At 47.4% G+C, this 24,275-nt stretch overlaps 1 protein-coding gene across 3 annotated transcripts; it reads left to right on the forward strand.

The window, feature by feature from the left end:
- LOC135898608 (uncharacterized) lies at window positions 1-24,275 on the forward strand. 3 transcript variants are annotated; one of them, XM_070522876.1, is made up of 3 exons: window positions 62-127; window positions 17,869-17,968; window positions 21,852-24,275. In XM_070522876.1, exon 3 carries the CDS (start codon window positions 21,859-21,861, stop codon window positions 23,110-23,112), a length of 1,254 nt encoding a protein of 417 aa, XP_070378977.1. In that variant the 5' UTR covers window positions 62-127; window positions 17,869-17,968; window positions 21,852-21,858; the 3' UTR covers window positions 23,113-24,275. The 3 variants fall into 3 exon arrangements, with proteins under 3 accessions (XP_065283729.1, XP_070378977.1, XP_070378978.1); XM_065427657.1 differs by lacking the exon at window positions 17,869-17,968 and having other exon boundaries at window positions 1-127; XM_070522877.1 differs by lacking the exons at window positions 62-127; window positions 17,869-17,968 and adding an exon at window positions 10,818-11,015.

Below are 24,275 nucleotides of genomic sequence, written 5' to 3' on the forward strand. Positions count from 1 at the left end.
ACGAACACCCGGTTTCAGAAAATGCGCTGCAGCTCCGACGAACGTGCGTGTGTGGAATTTGCCAAGATCGAGCTCTATTCGTTATATGTACGCGTCGCCCCGTACACCAAGCTCCTGGCCAGCGAAGGTGAGACGACTCGTTCCCTCTCCAGACGTGCTTGAAGCGTGCCTCCGAGAACCGCGTCTCGAAATAAAACTCGCTAAGCCCAAAACAAAAGCTTAGCCAGGCGATGCCGCAGGGTGCGCGAAGCAGGGCGATCCCCGGTTCGACGCATACACGGGCAACTGCGGTCTCGAGACGCGTTTTATATCGAATGGGAATCGACGGGGGCCCCTGCACTTTCTGCGGTGTCGTTTACTTTTCCAGTCAATCCCACTGAACCCGTCCTCGTCACTTGAATGCCCCGATAGAAGAAGGCGAGACACGCCTGTCTTGCTTTTGCGAAACAAAAGAAGCATGCGATTTGCGAGGGGAAGGAGGAATGGGGGGGGGGTGACGAGGATGGCCCCGCGGCAGCAGAGGTGGAAGTGAGAGCGGCGCGTTATGGGAGGCACCGCCGCGGCCGGGTAAATCCAGCTCCCCCGCGCTTCGGATTGGACTTTGGCTATAGGCTTGGATTCGTTCGAGCGAGGTCGGGAAGACCAGAGGATTCCTTCTCCCCTGGGGGAGTGCGCGTGGTCGAAAGGGAACAAACGCCGGGACGGAAGATCGGCGCTTGCTTCTGGGAAGGGAGGAAAGCCGAGCCGTCCCGATATTGGCCGCGCTAAGGCAACATTGAAACTCTCGACAATCCCCCGGGGATTTCTTCAGGAAACGAGAAAACCCACCAAGTCTAGACGCATGTGGTCCCTCTGTTTCTTTTTTTTCTTTTTCTTTGTTTTGCAGCTACTCGTGGACCTCAGCTCACGTCCCGAGCTGCGGGCGCAAACGCGAGGCACGCGATGTTATGTTCTGAATCCAAAAGTCGGTGCGCATTTTCGCTGCGGGTTCCACAGCCCGGCTTGGTTTGTTTTTCGTCTGCTACACCACGAGCCCGAATCGTCTTCGTGCAGCCAGCCCTTCCATCCTCTTTAGCTGCGCCGCGCATCTTTTCGATACGGCCTTCTGCTTGCATAAGCCAAGCTAGTGGCCGGCTACGAAGCCTGCTTCCGTGGCGTGGCAGACGATAAGTAGGTGTTTATGAAAGCAGGACACGAGCCGAGTTCAACGGCTGACCCGTGTTTGAACGCGTTTGCGGAGACGGCGGCAGATTTTCGGGGAAACAAGAACAAAATGAGCCCTTCCCCCCCCCCCCCCCTTCGCGCACGTTGTAACCTTAGCTGCGCTGCTACGAAATACAAAAGCCACATAGAACAAACCTTGTGTGACTGTGAGGTATTCGCATTTTGTAGGTCGCAGTCGTCCTATATATAGCTACAGTTGCCGTTCATTTCTATGCGAAAACTAGCGTTTGCTGAACACCCGAGTAAGGGTGCTTTTCTTAGAAGTATTTCTGTCACGTTCCAGCTATCGGATTTCGGGTGAGAAAAAAAAATATATTGTGGTACCCCGAAAGTCAATATCGCCGTGTCGTGAGATTCTGTCGCAGACAGAAAAAGACAAATAAATAAAAAGTAAACGATACCGCTTGGTTTTCAGTTCTGGCAAAGCTCTGCGGGGATATTTGAGCACAACGGAGATTCTGGACGCTGCTTGAAGTAACAGCTTATCCCCGAAAGCCAAAGACCACCGCAGCTCGATTTTAAATTAGTTTAGTTCAGTTCGCTAAAATTTGTGTTCATCCGATACGTGGTTTGGAATGCAGAAAAGAATTTCCGCAAACACCAAAGTGTTGCTGGTTATCTTTAAGAGCTTCTCTTCTGATAGCCGAGCGACATTTTAAATGAGGCTCGTTGCACGAGATTAGATAGTTTCGGTACTGGGTCCATGACGACACGGATGTTTCACGTAAGCTCTTTAAGAAACCCCACTGCGTTGGTGACGACAACGCTTTTAGTGTGTGACATGGCCCGCGTACGCATATGGTGCGTGAGTAAGCAGAAATGTAGAGTGGCACGCTGCTGGTGGGCAATGACGCCGCCATTTGGCGAAAACTGGCAGTCTCGCGCTGTGCCGAACAAAACGAGAACAACGAGAGCATGTAACGTCCCTGTTTATACGGGGACGCTAAACAAAAGCGGCACGCGATGTCATTAGGCGGATGCACGCAAGAATAAAATACGCGCTTACAAATTGCGTTTGGTTCCCGCAGCATTTGCGCATGCGCAGTGGGTCTTCGTGCATGTGAGTGGTTCGTACGTGCGTGAACGTGTGTGTCACGTGCTAGTTTTTTTTTCTGTCTAAGAAGGTAACTTTGTTTTTCTTTTGGCGTTTGAACGGATTACCTGCAAAGCGTAAGTGAAGTTGCCGTGAAATGCTAAGAGAGTGTTTTCTACAGCCTATATCTCAAACTGGGCGGAAACTGATAAATCACCCTTTGTGCCCGCGTTTTAAATTGCAAGCGACCGCCACATCTTTGGCAGAGAACAGTTAAATAAGTGCTAGTCTTCACTTTACCTGCCATCATTTTTCATTGATGCAATTTAACGCTGTGGAGAACCCGGCGAGATACCGTGCTTGTTGTAAACATTTCCAATTCATGATGATTAATTATGGTCCATCCCTCCTTCATAGATGATTGGCGACATTAATGCTATTGGCAGTCTATCCTATAGTTCGTGTGTAATCGTTGATAATATGTTTCATCTAATGTATATTACGACAGGCGGTGACGTAGGCTGTCATCAAAGCACGGGTCATTGAAACGTGGCCCAGGCTCAATGGCACAGCTTTGCGTGAAAGAGGGTCAGCGAAGAGGGAAACATACCTACTGACGCATAGCCAGTTACCCAAGTTGACATGAAAGTTTGTTTATTGAAAAGTGGTACATATACCCAGGGCCTCAAGTTTGCCTGAAAGAGGGTGATTGAAGATCGAAACGTGCCCAGTGATGGAAACCCAGTGACGCAATTTGGTCTCAAAGAGGTTTATTGATTAGTACCACGTACCCAGTGTTACATACCCGGTAACTCAACTTCGTTGGATGGTAAATTTTGAACCAGGTTCCCCCTAGCACAGCAGCTCGGTGCTCTACACATTTGACCACGGGCTGCCTAGCGAACGAAGTTCGCATTACAGAGTTTAGGAACGAACGTAGACATATCGATCCTTAGAGATGTAGAGACATACCGCAAGCTGAAGTAAGCTTCGAAAGAGTGGTGACGGCGTGAACAAATTTGTAAAATTCCTGCGAAACGTACAGCGTGCGAAACGTACGGAGTAATAAATCTCTAAATCGTTGTACTCGTGAAGAGGGTGATCTGTAATCCCTTTAAAAAGAAGAGAGAGGGCGAAAGTGAGAAATAACAAAATAGCACGATGAACACGGAGCGGTACATACACGTGCGTATAGCAGGACGGACGCCACGTTTTTTTTTTTTTTGGTCTCTTTACATGAAGTCGAGTAATCCAGTTTCACAATCACCGCAGCCGGGGATTCACACGCGAAATCGGTTTATAGCGTAAGGCAAAAAGAAAAGAAAGGGAAAAGAACAAGGAAAGGTTAAATTAAATTTTGCATGCGGCTAGCTTGGAAGGGAGGATTTGTGCGCCGTCTCCTGAAACGTGTGCGAGGCGTGTGTCGTTTCCACTCGAGTGGTTTTCAATGGCTCCCAGGGGACAGTTCCACACCCCGCGATTGCCTAATGGGCCAACGAGATCTCAGCGACGATGTGGTGCCCCGATGTAACTTCGTTGGACCCATGATAAAAAAAATGAATGATGTTACGTATTTTCTTGCCTTTATCTGTGCTGCACGTGTTCAAGGAGCACGAGCAAGCGTCAGTTCGTTGATTGATGTGACACATGCCATTGTGGTGGCGGTGGAAGAAAAATGTAATAAAAAAATGAGAGGCAGGAAAAAACGCGAGGGAAGAGCAAGCCTGTGATTTGTGTCGTCGATTCAGAGGTCATTCGAATTCTTTGCATTAGACTCTGATTGAGTTGAAGAAAATGCGACGCTAGGATGAAGGCCGACATCATCTCTCCGAGGGAGAAAGAAAATCGAATCTGAGATCCTCAAGAGTGACTTTGCTGTCTGGCAACAGAATGATTAGAGCTTGAAGCCGGAGGTGGCTGTCATGAAACATCACAGTGTCTTTGTGCGCTGCTCTCAATACGTCTATGTGTGGCACAAAAGAAGAAAAAGAATAGAGCGTCGCCATTTCGAAAAGCCTCAGCTCGATTTAGTCCTGCACTATGAGCCCAAGCTCAATTTACAATGTTGAGTCGAGAAACGTCGAATATCTAGGAACATTTCAACAGCTTTAACCAACAAAGCGATCGAAGATTGGTTATGCAAGACTAATATTGCTTGTATTATCCACTTTTCTATTTGTTTCCCTGGTGCGGCACGCTCAGTAGAACCACATGAAAGCGCTCCCGACATTCCGATTTTTTCGTGGCCGCCAGAACTCGGAAAGTTCCGATTGCGGCCGAACTCGGCCCTTTCTGCATAACCTACTGAAATTCGTTCGACTAAAGTTCAGTCTGCGCCCGTTTCTTTGCGCCTGTGGCACAAGAAGTCTTAACGATGAGGGATTTTCCCATAAATGTGATCGATCGATTCCAAATGCGATCGATCGATGCACGTAACTCCTCCAGGCGCTAGTTTGTCCAGGGAGTCCGTGGTGCTGTTTTGCTTATTCTCTTCAAGCGCTACTGAGGGCGCGATGGATTTCCCATTCATTGAAATCGATACGACTGTGAACGACGCGTGTCGGCATGTATTCGAAGCGCCATGAAAATCTTGAAGCGGAAACCACACGAAACACTTTTTCGGCTTGTTTTCTACGTCGTACCAGCGCAGCTTGTAGCTTTCATTTCTGTATTTATCAACACGAATAAGTAAAGGGATGTTGCCATCAAGAGATTAGTCACAGCAGCGTAACCTGCCTCAGAGCACGTTACGATGAATTCTCCGACAAGCAAGGTGAGAGAGAAACAAAGCCTAAAATGTCACAAACACTACAGATTCACCGCAGATAGACGAAATGTCACAGGAGATCAAACATTTCCCACAAATCACGGTTTCAAAAACAAGAAGTCTGCGCAGTGTCACACACGCGTCGGTGATTGATTACCTTTCGTGCTTTACTTAATGACATGATAACAAGTTAATCGAAATTAACCAGTTAACCAAATAACACGTGACACGTCGTTACGGTGTACGCAGCGTCATAATGCCGCAAGAGTCGAAACGACGCAACAGCGCTACAGTGAAACTCAATTTTGGGGACTCTGGTCCCGGAGTGCTATATCGAGGTGTTGAGCTGCGAAGCACGAGGTCGCAGGATCGTATCCCAGCTATGGCGGCCGAAAACACCCGGACACCCGGACACTCAGAGGACACTCAGAGGACACGCGAAAACACCCGGACACTCAGAGTTAGGTGCGCGTTAAAAAGCACCTCGTGGTCCAAAATATTCAGGAGTACACCACTACGGCGTGCCTCATAATAAAATCGTGGTTTTGGCACGTGAAACCCCACAATTTGTTTTTTAGTACTACAAAGTAAAACTGTTCCATTTTGATTTACTTGCAATCTCTTGACGTAAAATTTGCGTAAGCGCCAGAGTGAGCACGGGGGGTGACCCACAAGGTTGTTTTGAGGACCCAATTACTCTTCCCGTTTACCGGCGATGATCTTGTTTGGTTTCAAGGTGAATACCGTTGCCTACGATAGCAGGTTTTTCTTATTTAATCAGCTGGAAAGGAGCGCGCAGAAGTGGAGAGGGCTGGGGTGGGGCCGAGCTAGTGCACCTAAAGCAGATAACCGGACGTTTCCGATTGGTCCACTTCCTCTGGCTTATAGGCTTGCGATAGCTCGTAGATTACCGTGGCGGCATGCGACGAAGCTTTAAAAATAGCTTTAGGGTGGATTGTCAGTGAAGAAGAGTTGGCGCAGCGATGTCGTATACGTGCCGAAAGGGCTCAACAATGCTATGATGATGCGCAAATGTTTTATCATGCGCAAAAAAATTCATTCATGCCCACAGCTTCGAGTAGCCTGTGACAGAGCGATCGGGGGGCAGCCGATATATATTCCTTTAGAAACGGTGCACTCTCCAGCTATTAAAGAGATATCTCATTTGCATGCGCAGCAGCATGCGCTTTCGCTGTGACACACCAGGCGTCGCACCGTCAAGAGAAATGTAGCGCCCACGACCGCGTTCATGTCCTGTTCTACCCGCCGTGGTTGCTCAGTGGCTATGGTGCTATAGGCTGCTGAGCACGAGGTCGCGGGATCGAATCCCGGCCGCGGCGGCCGCATTTCGATGGGGGCAAAATGCGAAAACACCCGTGTACTTAGATTTAGGTGCACGTTAAAGAACCCCAGGTGGTCTAAATTTCCGGAGTCCTCCACTATGGCGTGCCTCATAATCAGAAAGTGGTTTTGGCACGTAAAACCCCATATATTATTATTATTATTATGTCCTTTTCGTTTGTGTGCATGTTCGCGGCGTCTGGGCACCTTCCACGCCACGCGATTATCTTCTCCAATTCCATGCGGCCTCCACCTCCGGCGCTCGCTACCCTTGCGGCGACAGGCATAATATGGACGATTTCACAGACGGGCATATACGCCTGCACGTAAAAGAGAATAACATCCATACACTTGTGCGTAACCCACATTCACGAAGTGAAACGTCGCTGTAACTTTTCTAACGCGATAGCGTTAAGGGCCACGTGTAGCAGAAATTCTGGTGGCGGGCTACAGCGCCGGACGTTGTTTCGCGAAATACAAATTTCGAACCCCACATAACCAACCACGCAGGTCCTCGATGTAGCGCAGCGGAGTTACTAAACTAATTGAATTTCCCGAGGTAAAATACGTCAGAAAGATCGAAAAGTACGGCTTACGCACGACCTACGGGCATGATAGCGTCGGATTGTAATCTAAATGTACGCGAAAACATTATTTTGTTACACGGAAACTCAAAAATACACCAACCCCTTTTGCAGCAATAAAACTTCTTGGGCGAGTTAGTTAATATGTGTTGGAGTCATTGTAGCGCATAGGAACACGGACAAAAAGGAGGACAGGACACCACAGTTGCTAACTCACAACCGGGTTATTAGGTTGCATCTCGCACGATTGGAAATCATGTATACACTCAGTATAACGCATGCGTTCACGCTCTTCGTGGCAAAGAAAAGCAAAATTAAAAAAATGCGTGTCTCGCTACCGAATCAGCAGATCGGCGTGTCGATCTTTTCCAACGTTTCTACCATATATAAAGCGGCCATGGCTTCCGAGATATGTGCGCTCCAGCGCGTGCATATCTATGCGGTGGCTAGATAATCACCGGTACAACGGTCGGTTGCCGGAACTATATACGTAGAGAAGTTAGGGTATGTGTAAGTAAAAAATAAAATAAGTTTTGTCTCCAGATAACTTCGTAACAACAGATACCAGCTAATAGTGACAGCGAACACACTACGCATTGGTGAAAGCGGCTTTAATAAACACAGCTCTTATAAACGAAGATCTTTGAGAATTCGGCCCCCTGTTTGCACTTATAACGATGCTGGCTGCGGACATTTTATGTGTGCCTCATACTTTGAGGTGCGTTGAGAATTTCCATGGATTACATCTTTCGGCAGGTTGCCCAAAGAGAGAAAAAGAAAAAAAAAAGACGAGGCGTCTCTTCGATTTGTGCTTCACACAGACATACATCAACACACGCACAAATCTAAGCGAAGGGGATCGGCCAGACGCTATCTTCCTCTCAAACTTTATTCACTGCGCCCACACCGAAAGCAATAAATCACGAAGAGGCGGCGGTGTGAATTACGTTGTGGCAACAGCGCCAGCAGAAGCGTCGCATAAAGGGCGGGCTTACTTAAATAAGCCTGCGGTCAAAATGCGTATCAACATTTGCATTCATGAGTCCCCGCCCTAGGAAGCCGGTGCCCCGTTTTTAAAGGATCCCAAACCGGAAACTCGCCTATCGTTTGAGGATCACCCTTCTCCTGCGAGGCGTCCTCTCTTTCCCATTTGGTTGCTACTACTTCGCGCTCCTTGAAATGATGCATTTCCAAGCCGAGATAGAGAAAATAACAAAAAAACATACACGCACCGAATTCCCAAAGCGAAAGGCATTTAAAATGACAATGATGGGACTGCCTGAAGTATTGTCACCGATTCAAAATCAAGAGCGGGAATCTCCGTCTGTTGGCTCCAGCGTGCAATTTTCTAAAGGCAACAGAAACTAAGAAGGAAAAAATTAAACACAGTGGTAGCACGCGCAGATTGCATCGGATGTGGCTCGGCATAGCAAGGGAAACAGCCCGGCGAGCTTTGCAAAGCGAAAAAGCCACGATGAGTCAGGGTCAATGGCTAATCCATGCAAATGGCTGCCCGAGGAGATCCTATCCTTCCGCCTGCAGGCTTAATCCGCGGAGATTAGGGGAAACGTGCCAACAATGGCCAATGCGTTCCGGAAACGCCCCTCCGTATCGGAACCCATCGCGGCGTCCTCTCAGCGCACTTGGCAAGTGCACACCCAGATTGCGCTTGGTATCAAAAAGAAAAAAGACAAAAAGTTTCCCGTTCCCTCGTGATGGGACGGCGAGGGAGGCAGAAGCAGTGCAAACAATGGATGAATGTATGCGTAAAGGGAAATGACGTAGACTAATGACGGTACTGAAGCAGACGACTTGCGCTGGCGGCAGGGATTTCGCTAGAGTTTTTTTTTTTGCTTTGTTTAGCAGACGACTTTGCAGAACGACCGCGCATGCGACTTTACGTGTCGTCTGGTACCATGCCTCGTTTCTGTTATCTTTTATCTTGTATTCTAGGAGCTCCAGTTTACATAAGTTCGCTAAAAAGGAAACTTGAAGTTTGCAAGAATACGCAAGGCAAAATATTGAGCCTTCAGGCGATCAGGCTTAGAAGTCAGGTTGAATAATGACAAAGAACAGGAGACCTGACGCGTCTGGGAAGACGGCGAGGATGTGTTCTCTACAGTGTAAAGTGACATCAGAGATCGCAAGATTCAAGACGTATTTCTCAATCACAATATCATCGTGAAGTGTTTACAAATATTTGTAGAATGTATTTTATCAGTGTAGGAAATGGGCGGCAGTAAAATGGAAACACTTATTAAAAATAAAAAGAAAGAATTATCAAGAGACGTACCCCAAATGTTAAGGAGACAAAATCTTGAGCGACACTTCTTTCACGCTGTCGTCATGCGTTTGACAATCCATTTTACTCTAAACAAATCAGATTAAATGCATATGTCACGAGTTCAGCTTATTGAGACATCTGATTAATGCATGGGTGCCTTGAACACTTTGGTAATTAGAGTCCCCAACGACAAAACAACGTGAGGATGTGCGTATGAATGCTATATTTCCTGCATGAAACAAATGAGCAGAAATCAGTATTAATAAACTTAATATTTAATTCCATGAGGGTTCCAGTGAACTATAGAGGCATTACATAATAGTTTTGCACTTCTTGCGGTTCTTTAACGTGCGTTTAAGTGCACGGGCTTAATTCCAATCGAACTCCGTTCAAATGCGACTCTAGCGGGTAGAAAACGCAAGACAGAGGCAACTTCAATGACGTAAACTGGCGGTCCACGGCAAGGTGAGAAGGATATAAAATAAACCCCAAATTTTACCAGTGTGGCTGAAACATTTAAATTAAGTATTATTTTCGGTACTGAGACTCGCTTTTAGATTATTTTGGAATCTCTTATAGGTAACGGCAACAAAGCTCGCACAGCCATGTTAATTATACGGAGTGCAATAATGAATAACTAGTGGCTTCCAGAATCTGCAGCACCTTAGGCGAAAGGCGATTTTTTTTTCTGGGAGATCTCCGCTGCAACAAAAGGACCGCTAGGTGAGGCGCCAACGGACGACTGGCCGATGCATTGACTGCTACGGCAGACGGGCGTGCCGCTCCCTGCAATGAACGGCAGGAGCGGAAATGGCGCTGCAGTCGCGCTGGCTGGCTCCCTCCTCTCCCGATAGAGGGATGGGAGGAGTAAAAAAGGTGAATAGCAGACGACGCTAAACGGCGGGATCGGGAGCTCCGCCGAGTTTCGCTCCGAGGGCAGCATCTGTGCCAGTCGTCGAGCCAGCCTGCGCAGAGGATGGTCTTGGACGCTCCTTCTTCTGAGGCGGTGATGCGCTGTGTAAAACGCGCTGTTACGCGTACGGCATAGGGAAAAAAAGATAAGGCTGCCAAAATGTACTCGTCGGTGAAGAGCGTCAGAAAACGCAGGATTATCAAGCGCTCGTCTCGAACGAGGCTAGAAACGTGAACATAGAGTTGATGCGACTGCGGTCGGGCCTACCGAGGCGAGGGAGTTTGACGACACGGAAGCAGTGCCTCGCAGCGTCCGGCGTTACTAGTGAGCAAGAATCATGACAATCCTGTGACCCGAAAGAACTACGCAAATCTCTGAAGCCTCTTCTGCACGGATGGAAATGACAACGTGATTAAATTTCATTTGGAGAAAACTTTCGTTGCTGAAACTGAGATGCCGGTGACACGGGGATGTGGCGGACAGTGGTGTCGTCTGCTCTGTTACTGTCTAGTGCTCGCTCTCGCAACTGGTGCAGCTTCTTCACTGGCGATGATACGAAAGCAGACGACGCTGAACGACAGTGCAGACGACGTCGACGGCACTGACGTCGCGGCGTCGAGCTACGAAACGGCGGCCGATGATCCTGATGGTCACCGTCAGAATGGCGAGAAAAGAAACAGACAAGAGGACCGAAGCAGTGACTTTGAGAAATTGGAGAAACGGCTACCCAGCGCGCTCATTATCGGCGTGAAAAAAGCCGGCACGCGAGCGCTGTTGGAGTTCCTGAGGCTTCACCCCGACGTCAGAGCTACGGGTCCGGAAACCCACTTCTTCGATCGTCACTACAACAAAGGCATAGAGTGGTACAGGTGAGCACATGCTTTGGTGTTCCTTGTGCGCGTCGCTGGAGAGTCAGTGCAGTTCGATATGAGCTCGGCATTTGCCTGTGGAAGTTAGTTCAAGCAATATAACGCTGCGGTATAGCTTGATGTTCGGGCGGGGTTCGGAATAATTTGAGCCATTGCTACCTAGAGGTGCAGTGCCTCGTAAACTGAAAATGTTCTGTCTCAGACTGAAAGATGTAACCCAGAATTTTTCTTATGTAAGTTTAGTAAAGATTAGAGCAGCCAATTGACATTTCCAATAAATCTCTCCATTAAGACAGAGAATCGTGAGAACTTCGCAAAAGATAACGCTGGCGCTGACAGCGGAGATCACTTATATGCTATTCACCTGTGGTGTTCATCTGGAATAATCAATTGGATAACCAATTGCAGAGGTGTACACCATGTATACCTGTATTCTCTGACGGATCGTTACTTTACTTTTAAGGTGCATTAAGGGACTGCTTTCAGAAATAATGGCGTAAGCTGCGTGGAATTATTGGCGGGAAAACGTTCGGCGTGAAGTCTAAGTAGCGTGTTCACAATTTACCATTGCCATCAGTAGAGAATCAAGCTTCAGATGGAGTTGTTGCGTTCGGAAACATGTACTTCGGCTACATATCCTTATTCACCCTGACATCTTACATGCTGACGTGGAACAGAATTTAGCGTAATTTTGTATTACGTCATGCTCTTTCGGAGGGACACATTTAAAAGGCGTTCAAGAGTGGCACCACGTATGACGACATTCAACAAGCTCAGAAATTTAGTTCATAAGCCTTGCCTCCGCTGGTTTTGGTGTACGCTTTGCAGCGTTCCGTGAACAGCGTCAATACAACACTTATTGAAATCTCATACAAATTAAACCTACCGAAGCACGCATATCACGTCCGTGACCAGCCCCTTCTTTACAGGGGCTGGTAAAACTAGAGCTAGTATTCAGAAAGAGCTGTGCCATTGCATGGTGTCCACGGAGAGTTTATCAAATAAATGTTAACCACTAGGAGTATTCTAGAATCATGTGCTCGAAAATATGCAAAAATATACTTATTCGCTATGATTCTGGGTACCAGCGTGTCATGTTCAAAAGCGCGGACGTCATGGTGTGGTCATATCTTAATGGCCCTCAGCACTAACGTTTCTATAACCAGTAGGTTCTAAAAGACGCTGTTCCAGCTTAAGTTGAAGAGAAATTCTGAAGCGTCAAACAGATCCTAGTAGTATAGAATCTTAGAAGGCTAACGCATGATCTGCTGTTGAAGAACGCTGACTATCCCCTGGCACCATGTGTTCTTTCTGCCCTGCATCAGTCATTTTTCCATGGTGTCTTTAGACTGGCACTCACCACATAAATTTGATGATTTAAGCAAGCGCGGAGAGACTGTGCTTCAATAAACGCCCCCACCTAAATGGCTTTTTTGCACTACTTGACTATCTTACAGGCAAAGCACGCTTTACAGGCAACTGCGATGCGGCATATTTGCGTAGCATTTGCGTTGGTAAAACGACTGCGCCTGTTTTCGATGAAAGAGCAAATAATTATATTCAGGACTGATAATGGTCGAAAAACTTAATGAGTAGGTACAGGGGGCTATATAGATAATAGTTATGCACAAGTGAATGAAGACCTTGAACTAAGGACGTGCAAAGCGATAACATCGAGCCGAGTTCGAATCGAGTGTAATCGCAGATGTAGGCTGCTAAAGATTCACAAAAAAAAAGGCTATAATGCCACACGTGGTAGTAATTATGTAAAATAAACATGGAGTCTTCGAAGACCTAAAACACAGGAGTGCTTTAAACGCGCTGGTGTTACTAGTTTTTGTTCCAAAAGAAATTGTGTGAAAAGTGAAGGTGTAAGACGTTCGCACTAGGTGTACAGCAATAACCTTGAATATTTGTGGGCCTTGTCTGCAAATTTCTCAGTCTGACGTTATCGATACTTGCGTGTGAGAAATGCCAACGGTGCTCAATGTTTTCATGCTTTAGATTTGTTAGAGCTTTTCTAATTTTTTTTTATCCCATCACGTGCATTTGCAGGAAGTGATATAGTTAGCAGCCGAACCTAGTGCTCAAAATATTGAGCATAGTAAAAGCACGTTAACGATAAATAACAAAGGTACAGCCGCTAAAGCAAAGCTAAATAGCACCACTCCTAATGCGTTTTAGCGGGATTACATAAGTGATAACAATTTCTGTTTTACCTTGTCTAGTAGGCAAGCTAAATGAAAGACACTTCACAACAATGTAATTGGCGATAGATTTCTACCTAACGAACCTACTTTTAAAAAATAGAGGCATTAAACTTAAAAAAAAAGCAAGGAATTAACTTGAAAGTATTCTGCAACAGGCGGGCTTATTTTCTGACACATTTTATACTTCCCTCCAACTTCGTTTGTTCCGTAACAATAAGCTACCATTGGTAACAACATATGTCATCACTAAGACTTGGAGGCTCTCTTCGAATGTTCGCGGTGTGTAGCTCAATAAGGTTTCTTACGCAATACGATTCAGAAAGTGATCTTTGCTCAGTGGCTATGGTGTTGGGCTGCTGAGCACGAGGTCGCGGGATCGAATCCCGGCCACGGCGGCCACATTCCGATGGGGGCGAAATGCGAAAACACCCGTGTAATTAGATTTAGGTGCACGTTAAAGAACCCTAGGTGGTCCGAATTTCCGCAGTCCCCCACTACGGCGTGCCTCATAATCAGAAAGTGGTTTTGGCACGTAAAACCCCCTAATTCAGAAAGTGATCCATGAACCATAACGACATGGCATCAGCTCTGACTTCAATAAATATCAAATCAAAAGCTTTACCAACGTCGGGAATTCTGGCGCTGGCGGAACAGGAACCAACTGAGAGATTTTTTTTTCCTGCGATGCAACAGTAACAAAACCTCACAATCGAGGCAAGAGAGAGAAAGATATAATGGCTTGACCCCATTACCATCTAGCCGCCTAACAAGGAAATGCTTTGAAACTGACGTTAGAGACAACCGCCATGGCATGAAACCTCGCTTCTGCCTTCGTGTTACCACACGTGACTCGGGCGATGAAAAAGAAATCACGGTGTCTGATAATGCCGAGAGGGCAGTGACAGAACGCGTAGAAGCACGAAGCAAACCTAGAGCGCGCGAAATCGGGCTTCTTAAGGCAGTGCGGGCCCTGATTAAGTAGCAGGGAGGCGGGGGGGGGGGGGCAGGGGAACAAACACGGGGAATCAAATACTCGGCGACACGGCACTTTACCCTGTCGCAATGTCTACCCGTGTTAAGGAACAGCCAAGGAGGCGGGGGTGAGGGGAAGGGGGGCGAGGGGAGGTGGGTGGAAGTGGGGGAAGGGGCGGTAATCAAAAGGTGCCTTGCGTGCGGCGACCGTCAGCTTGGGAGGCGATTAATAAACAGTAAATGACACGCATTAGAGGGGAGAGCACGACAGGTCGTAAGCGGAACGGGAAGCCAGCCAGCCTGTCTGGCTGTATGACAGTCGCCACCGCCGCCACCCCGTTTCTTTCTATTGTAGGCCTTGTGGTGATTTTGTTAGGGATATTTTTTCTTCCTTTTTCTCTTTACTTTTTTGTTTTGTACTTTCATTGACCTGCGCCGTCTCCTCTATTTGCTTCTCTTTTTTCAGCCCCTACAAGCAGTCATTTAGCCGAGCCATTTACGAGGAGCGCAATGCTCCAGTGTGTGATGAAGCGTCCAAAGATTACTGTCCCCCCTTTTATTCCTTTATTTGTGCTTCGGGAGAACTTGGAAGACCGGCGGGCCACCGATGGGAAAGGAATTACGGGAAATTGTTTTCCCTTGGCCAATAAATGGCAGTTTATTTTTCTTTTTTGACATTGTTCCGCGCACGTTTGTTAACCTTAAGCTGTTGCCGGTATAGTTGATGTGAAATACGGAGCAATGAGGACGAAGCGGAGCGAATACGGAGCGAATACGGAGAAATGAGAACAAGATATCACACCGTATGCCTTTTAAATTATTGAATGTTTCTTTTAAAGCACTTATTCATCGAACTTGATGAACTCAGATTGCACAGCATACTCAATTCGACTGTGTTCGTGCTATAACCACCCTTGCCTGTAATAAGGACGCATCGCAGCACCTTACACAATTTTTATTGGCGGTTGGGTTATGATCGATTTTTATTCCTTTAAGAGTTGGCAACGTTAAGAATACTACAATGTTTGGCATAGATAAATTGCTGCAGAGATGTCGGTCCGCTTTGGCGAAAATTTCTGATTACCAAATAATTATACGGTAACTCACTTCAATATATCCCCTGATGCGCCAAGACTTTCTCTTTTGTCGCTGAGTCGACTGCTGCTTTTCCTAAGCGCGAGTTGATTTCCCGTTGTCACGATAAGATATGGAGCATGAAAACCATGTGCCCCGCCGGATCATGTTCTCAGCTATGGTGTTGTAGAAACTGGATTTCAGTTGCCGGGTCTCTCAATGAACCACACACATTTGTAGAGTGGCTCGGGCTCGAACCTAGCCCCTTTTACCTTCGAGAAAGAGTTTCTTTGTCTTATTGAGGGGTTTGCCCACGTGAAAATTTTTTTTTGCGATTTCTGTTGGCTATCAATAGAGTCCATAAACCCTCGTTGGATTCACAGTGACGCACTGTTGAGCTCCACCAGCACCTAACTGTCATTTACTATCTTGTTGCTGTTGTTGTTGTTTCTGCTGCTCATCCAGGAGGATCTAGCTTTGTGCGCAGAAGCTACCTAAGCAGCAGCCTTCCTCCTTTGAAAGAATGCCCGCACTACGCATAGGAGAGTGGCGCTCTTAAGATACATGTCGCTGGAAATTGTATGATGCACACTGCATCAAAATGGTCGGCGCGTCTCTCAAGAGTAAGCAACTTGACTTGTCTTATGCAGCCACACTTGTCTGAAAGCCGATGCTTTCTGTAGCCGATGCGCGAGGGAAATATTACATCGAGACAGGCCCTTGGGTATATAAGGTTGTCTAGAAATCACCGTTCCTAATATGACAAAAAAAAAGCTTTTGATTTAGAGAAAGGACAGATACGTACAGGTCTTTCAACAATGAGTGCATCACAAGACAACAGCAGTCGAGGTGTTGGCACGAGGTGCAGATAAAGAGACGCGTGTGTGGACCCTCGGCTCTAGCAGCTGAAAATTAGACAGCAGATCGGATAGAGTTTCGCTCCTTAAATAGAAATGCCCTAGTGTTGGAGTACCGAACACTAACGCAATAATGTATATGCAAAGCTAAGACAGACGCACACCAGTGGAAAGAAGGGCGCCCGGTTACAGCGTGCCGGTGTTACAAAAATAGTACAGATGAAACTAATATTACTGACAGAACGAACAACAAATAGACGCGTCAGCCACGAATAACGTACACTTCGGATTGAGTGGGCTTTAATAATAGGAGGGGCGTGCGCTAACAATGCCGGGGCGTTTAGTAGGAGTCAGTGAATAATGTATATGAGGGCGGACTTCTAACCTGTTTGGGCCGCCGTTCCTTCGTTCATTCTTTATTCCGTGATGCAATAAATAACAGGCAATAGAAGAGCCATTCGGGAAATTCTTCCTCTCCCCCCCATTTCTTGCCAGAGGGCGCGGTTGTTCCGCGTGGTTGCGTTGAAAAGAGAAAATGTACAATAAAGGGGCTTTGAGAAAGATGTTACGCGACAAGGGAAAGAAAGAATGCACTACAGACGACAATATCAAACTAGTAGGGAAACCCCTGGTCGTAGGTAACGCCGAAAATGTGCAGAACGAAAAGGAAAAGAAGCTACAAAGACAGGAAGCATCGCGGGTAAAAGACAAGTTCGAAGCAAGCAAACGACGTTACATTGCCGCAAGCAGTGGAGGCGGAAACATCGCCGGAAAAAAAGATTACAAGCAGGAACATGGGCAGCAGACGAAACAAAGCGAGCAGACGACAAGGAAGCGGACGAAGAGAAAACCGGTCGAAAGTAACAAAGCGATGAAATAAAAACAATATGTATAACACTAATAAAGTAACGGCAAGCCGGCTGTGGCTGAAAAGAAACAAAAGGGGATAAATCATTGCCCCCAAGCGTCGTGGGCGAAGCATTTCGCGTCTTCATGGTCGGGGCCCAGTCCGTGTTTTTTTTCTGCCTTTTATTATCAGTATTTTTTACTACCGCCAGCTACTGTAGCGAACCCTCCCCTCCCGTCTTCATCCTTTTCTCCCGCGTTGTAAGGAAAACTAAAGCACAAAGCGATGGATTTACAAACGCGTCTGCAACACGAAACGTGGCACGCCTGGAGGGATGAAGGGAATGAAGGAGGGATGTAGGGAAGGGGTGAGGGCAGGAAGTGTACGGGGGCGTGAAGGAAGGGCATTTTCAGGCACGCCACGGACACGAAACGTGAGTTCAAGCAAAAAAACGAAGCAAAGAAACGGGGGAGGTGGGCTGTGTGCCGCAATCAATGCAGAGTCACGTTTTCTAATAAAGCTGTTTCCTTGTTTCGGGAACGGAGGCGGGAGGAGCGGGGGGAGGAGGAAAAAAAAAAGAAAGCCGGGAGAAGAGGTTAGGAGGGGGGGATAGGGCAGAAACACGGCGCTTTCGACAATGACGTCACATATCATCGCCGTTGCATAACGAAAGAATGTCGCAGAAAAAGCTGAAAGATATGTATCGTAGAAAAAGGCGACGCAACGTACGAAAATGGCAAGCTGGCAATTGAGTTCTCTTGTGATGCTTGTTACTCTATTCTTAAATTACGCTTCGTCATTATTTTTTTGCTTGTGTTCTTGTGAATCGGCGTGCGCTTGCCTTTCTCTTTTGTATTCTTTTTTTATTCTTTCCTTTTGTTACTGTTTTTCAGAGCTTCCAGCCCGAGCGTCATAATACGGCTTCCCGGAGGTCGCCTCCGAACGTAGCCGTGTCGAGACCCAGAAAACAATTCTTCAAGTCGTATCTGAGCGGTGCTGTCTCAGCGTCGTCGGCGTTTCGTTTTTCGTCTGTCTGTTTGTTTTTTGTTTGTCTGTTTGTTTGTTTGTTTGTAGAGCTGCAGTTCATGCTTCAAACAAACAGACGCGCCTTTGCCGTTCTTCAGCCGTTGTTCGTGGACGAAATTATTTTGCGCCGTTGTCGTCGGTCCGCTTGTCGGTATCGTCGCAAATGGTTTCTGGTTCCACGGCTCGTTCGTTGATGCTATATACAGATATGGCAGAAGCAATTTTGGTAGGAGCGTCTCACTTTCTCTTCTTGCTTTTCTTTTTCTGTCTCGTAAAGTTGACGGCGCGGAAAATTAAAAGTGAAAGCCTATCGCAGGCCCGTTCATGCTACAAGCGAGTGTCTTGGAAGCGTTGGTTTACAAGTTTTTTAAGAATCTAAAGAACAACGACTAGTGTTGCCGCAGTGACAGATAGTATAGTTCTGCCATAGAATTCATCGCGTTCACTGTGGATTACTCAGCCTGCTCTTCTGCGCGAGAGTTGAAGACCAGAGCTGGAGATTAGTTCATGAGATTAGATTCTAGTTGTGGTAGTTTCATGACATAGCCTTTATGTATGCTATGGCCGTCGTGGAATATTGCGTTGAAGCAGGCGTCACTCCGACTACCGGTTAAGCTGAATAAATCTCGAACTAAGTAAGAGCCCGCAATATAAGGGCTGCTGTCCCCTCTTGTAAAACAAACTCGCGTCTATGAGTTATGAATGATTTTCCGTCTTACACTAACAAAAACCAAATGAAGTCAACGATGTGTGAGAGTAATTCTTGTTTCTTTCTTTTGTTGCGCAGTTCAAACATTGGCCCTCGCATTATATTCAAGTTCGTATTATACATGGTATAATACTGGGTTAGGGCTGCCAATGACGTGTTAAGCACACTTTTCAAGTGATGAAGGTGTGAAAAACCATTGTAAACATGGTCGTGAGGAACATAGGAGAAGCAGGTTTCGAACCTCCCTGTCGCGTACCGAAGAGGTTGAACACCTTTTTTAACAATTTTCGAGCAGAGGACCTACAACAAACCAACAAGGACGGTTTCAAACACGCTTACAAGGTCACTAGAAGTTGAACAAAGCATGATGTGTTGCGTTTAGAAGAAATTATAGGCCATGAAAGGATGCGCCAAAGTATCTCTCAATTTGTTTCGGTTCCAAGGCCTCTTCGCACTTCGTTTTATCCCAACCAATCCGGTTAACCCGGCTTGCCCACAACAGTCCATGTTGCCGCTCACCACGTATGTTGCATTCTGCATATTTAAGAGTTCGTTCTCGGCCACCGCAGACAGAAAGGTTTCCCATTTCGTAGATAGGCGTCGATTCAATTGCAAAGGTAACATTTATTGTTGCCGTTTACCTTGCGGGCACTTCACGCGTTTTTCAGGCAGGTTCACTCTAATCGATAGCTGTAAGGATTGCTGACATTCTAATCTACTCAAAATAAACAAAAAACCAACGTCTCCTTAGCCCGAAATGACAGCCTTGCGGGTAAAAAACGAAAACGAAAGGAAATGAGACAAACAAGTTCTTAAAGGCAGGATAGCATTCTCCCTATGCACCCCACTTCCATTATGTATTGCCCTTTTCCCCCTTTCTTCTTGTTCCTCTTTCGTCCTTCCTCTAGGTTTGTTCTCCAGCCTTCGCAGTACCGTCAATCTTCCGCATGCACAAAGTGTTTGTTTGCTACCACTGGCTTGCTTCTTCGCGACTCTCAAAACTTTCCATGCTCCTGACAGCACTCCATGTTCTCAGCCAACTGTCTAACTTTCCTGTTTCTTTTTTTTATTATTGTTATTTATCAGCAACGCCACAGCTATTCCATCTAAGCGTTCTCAAGAGGGTGTCAACTTCTTAGCCCGACTGGATGCCTTAAAAAGCCGGAAAGCCTGGCTTTTCCTTCCTCTCTCTCTCTCGTCTCGGAGCTTCCTTGCTTCGAGCCTCGCCCATATATCCATCCCGCCTTGTTAGTCGCTGACACTAGTACGTGTGGGACGCGTGCGGCTGGCGTGGCTGGTGGGCGTGCGTCCATAGAAGTGTCGCATTGATCTCCGATGCGGGAGAATCGATAACGGCCGAGCGAGATCGACTCCGCGGGTCGATCCGGCTGCCGATAAAAGGTGGAAGAACGGTTGTTTGAGAAACGAATCGATGCCTCTTTTCTGACAGGGCGGGCTCACGCCAGCCCGGTCCGTCGCTGCCTTTGGTCGGCACGCGCCCGCGTCCCGGCGAAGAAAGTCCCAACAGTGGCCGCCGAACTCTGAGGTTTCTCCGGCGAGGAACAACGGTGCCTTCGGTTCCGTCTCCGGCAGTTTCGCGTCTCGTGCCTGGGCACTTACAACTAAGTTCTTGCCGGAGCACTCTGATTTTATCAAGGGACTCCGGTCTTACCAGGAGGGCATGCGGTGTGGTATTGGGAAAAGTTAGGGCCCGTCAGAATATGCGAGAAGGCTAAGAAACATCATTTTTTAAATAAGTTTTTGTAGCGGAGAAGCGGGGAGGTGGTGGAGGAGATGCGGCATTGCTAGGTGTCATCGCATGATATGTAGATATGCCACAATATATAAGTTCAGGCACGATCCAACATCCAATCATGGAAGTGTAGAGTGGTCCTCTTTCCCCACTGTATACTACTGCTTGGAAAGCGTTGTTTTCTGCTTGGCCATCTGTGCAATACAGGTGGAAATACAACGAACTCATTTATTCGGGCGATAATACTTTCCAGTTTACTTTCTTAAAGCCATGTCTTACGGAAATCATTACGAAGTATTGCTCCATGCGTTGACTGACAGTTTAATGCGTAGAGGCGTTATTGGAATCCCTTACACGGTGCTGTGAAGATACCCGCACAACAGATAGCAGGATCGTTAATTAACGTTGAAACGTCGACGATTCCACTTGAGATATCGTGCGCCGCCTTTCTGACTTCGTTCTCTGCTGCTCATTTTCACTACGCACCCACGGAAACGACTTCACAGCGCCTCTCAATGCTCACAATTTCTTGTAATGCGTCAGACTTCTTGAAACGCTCTCGTATGCAGTACAGCAATTCCGCATTTTTAATTTGCTGTCCATAAGACAATCACGTAGATCCTGTACAGTTACACGCGACATAAAAGTTAAAGCACGGGTATCGACAAAAAAAAAAATGTCACCGGAGGGCGCTGTCGGCACAGCGCGGAGAAGACTACGCAGGACTAACGCTTATTTTCCCTTTTTTTTTTCTTCTTTGCAGCTATCATTACTGCCAATCAGATGGTCGCGTTTCCTTTCTCTGTTTGATTATTTCTTTTCTTTTTAGGCAGTACGTTTACTTCATCGTTGCCATGAAGGGAGATAACGTCTTTTTTCGAAGCGCGGAGCAGACGGTTGAATCTCGTTTATTCACGCATGCGCTAGCACCCACGGAATGGTAACGGTGTATCCAAGTCATCCGGCAGCTCGCACGAAAAATTAGGCGAAATAACATACGCTACCACACTCTCATTGTTGGCATGCAAGCACTGTATTACGTTTCAGTACCGTCATGTCACGCCAGTCGGGTGTTCTCAATAATAACAATAAACGCACGTGCACGTCACAAAAGTGCAAAGAATAAATAAAGATAGAGAATACACATATTGCGAGCGAATCTCCGAGGGAGTGGTCACCGCACCAAAGAACAGCAACGGTGAGAAAGAATAACCCATAGTCGAGTCTAGCCTCGTCTTAGCCGTGCCGTAGACGAGTTACAATGGCCCATTCATTGGGGTGGTCTAGGTTTACGCTTTCTCCTCCATATCGCTTGTGACTGTATAAATGTACGCGCCAATGCATTGTTGACAGCGAGAAACATTGGCACTTCGTTTTCCGATGCGCAGGCTCCAGATGCCCCTGACCCTGCGGGAGCAGATCACCATGGAGAAGACGCCGAGCTACTTCGTCACCGAGGAGGTGCCGGCGCGCATTCGAAGCACGCTGCCGCAAGCTCGCCTCCTGGTCGTCGTTCGGGACCCGGTCACCCGGGCGCTCTCCGACTACGCTCAGACTGCCTCCAAGCGCCCCGACACCACTCTGCCCTTCGAAGTCCTGGCGTTCCGCAGGCGCCGAAGGAGGAGAGACGGCGACGCCAATTCAAACATTCGCCACCAGTCGCCTCGCAGAAGGCGAGCCCGGTCCAGAAATGACACCTTCAGTGGCGCAAGAAACGCCATGACTCCTGGATCCAGCAAAATCGAGTTTCCAGCAGCTCCTAGCTATAAGAAGCGTGAAGGCGTTAAAGAAGGATTTCTTGGGAGGCTGAATGGCCGCGACAGTTCTCAGCGGGGGCACATAACCGCTGACATGTACCACGGGAAAAACACAGAAGACCGCGAAGTCACTATCAGGAGAAGCGAGGCTACTCGCAACGATGAGCAAAACTACGTGTCGTACAAACCGAACGACACGCCTACACATGAGTACGCAAGTCTGAATACGACAACAGACTACAACCGGGTGAAACTCGTTGCCTCTGACCCCCACCAGGAGAACAGTCGTAGCAGTGGGAATGAAATTCCTGACGACATTGCGTACGCCAAAACCAAGAAGAAAGGTGCATCTTCATCATCTAGAGGCCGATGGACTGACGCAGCAAGTGAAGACGATAAGAGGGCCTACAAAGAAGACACTGACCAGAAGTCCACTGGCAGGGACTGCGGTCAGGTCAGTTACAGCGTCAACAGTACGTGCACGAACGGAAGCAGCGACGTCGACGAGTCGTGGTCCGGCATCCGCATCGGCCTCTACGCCAATCACCTCACCCATTGGCTCAGGCACTTCCCGCAATCCCAAATCCACGTGGTTAGCGGCGAGGAGCTCGTCAGGAACCCAGCCCGCGAGATGGCCATGGTCCAGGACTTCCTGGGCCTGCGGCGGCTGGTGTCCGAGGACCACTTCTACTTCAACAGAACCAAGGGATTTCCCTGCTTGAAGAAGAGCGAAGGCAGCGGCAGTCCTCATTGTCTCGGCAAGACCAAGGGGCGCACGCACCCCAGGCTAAGCGAAGAGAGCGTCAGGAGGCTGCGGAAGTTTTTTGAGCCGCACAACAGAGAGTTCTACAAACTGGTAGGACGGGACTTTGAGTGGGAGCGCCCGAGGTGAACGTTGAAAATACTAGGTGACGTTTGTTTTGAAAAAAAAGGGCGGGGGGTGGACATTGAGAAGTTCTCAGCGTCTGGCCGCACGCACTGGCCGTTCTGACTGCCGGCTGCGACGAACACCCAGATAGGACTGGCTTCGTTTAGTGGCGCTTCCTGATCTCGCTGTCCCCCCACAAAGTGTTGTAATTAATTTGGAAGAACCGCAATGGCCCTTCATGTTTTGATGTCTTCGGCCTCTCGTAAAGCAACAGCAATGGTACTGTGCAACAACTCAGCTGGCAAATTATAATGCTGTGTTAAAGGGTGTGAACGATGCACTTTTTAGAATTAACCAAACATTCTGAAACTTCAGAAGACACATCGACCCTGCCAACATATCGTACTTTTCTGCGTCAACGTACAGCGATCAAGCCGTGGAATACGACTTTTTTGTATAACATCAAATACGGGCTAGGTTTTACTGAGCGATCGAAGCAGAAACAAAAGCCAGTACAACGTATCACTAATCCGGTGATGCGGCACAGCTGAAATCCGTAGGCCCAGTGTGTTCATTTAGAAAGAGCCCCTGACTCGGAGCCCAGCTAACGCTCAAAGACTGCCTGATATGTTTTCAGAACTCCAATCTCGAATTGAGAAGCATTCCGAGTTCAGAATCGCCTGCAATTTTGAGTTTGACTTTCTAAAGAGCCGCTAAGGATGCATAGAAAGGTGACAGAATAAATTGAATGGCCAGTATTTCACTTCATGGCAGAATTTCGCGCTGAAGCAACAAGTATTTCCCACTGTAGAGTATAGTGAGCCAAGTGTGACTTCAAATAATGACAAGCCCAACAGCAGTCGGCCGTACAATATATACCGCGGAGCAGTTACTGTATGGAGTATGAATTCAGCACCAACTACACTTGCAGCCCTTGTCCGTGGTCATTCACACTTCAAGGCGATGTTCGTCCCAAATCCTTAACAGCAATATTGACATCTTTGCACTGTTACTCCGGGTGGCACAACGTGGTCGTTTCAAACTGTGTAGTTAGGACAAGTACGTGTATTAGTAGTAGTAGTCAAACCAGACGATGTTTGTCTTTATTGGTGGGAAATTTAGCATGTGGTGTCGTTGTTCCAATTCCGCAAGGAGAGAAGCGCAGACACGTAGTTGGTCATTCAGTC

The sequence above is a fragment of the Dermacentor albipictus genome, chromosome 8, assembly GCF_038994185.2.
Source record: "Dermacentor albipictus isolate Rhodes 1998 colony chromosome 8, USDA_Dalb.pri_finalv2, whole genome shotgun sequence".
Lineage (NCBI taxonomy): Eukaryota > Metazoa > Arthropoda > Arachnida > Ixodida > Ixodidae > Dermacentor > Dermacentor albipictus.

Excerpts from the sequence above, each read along its gene's own strand:
- LOC135898608 (XM_065427657.1), top strand. The coding sequence starts at position 21,859 with ATGCCCCTGACCCTGCGGGAGCAGATCACCATGGAGAAGACGCCGAGC.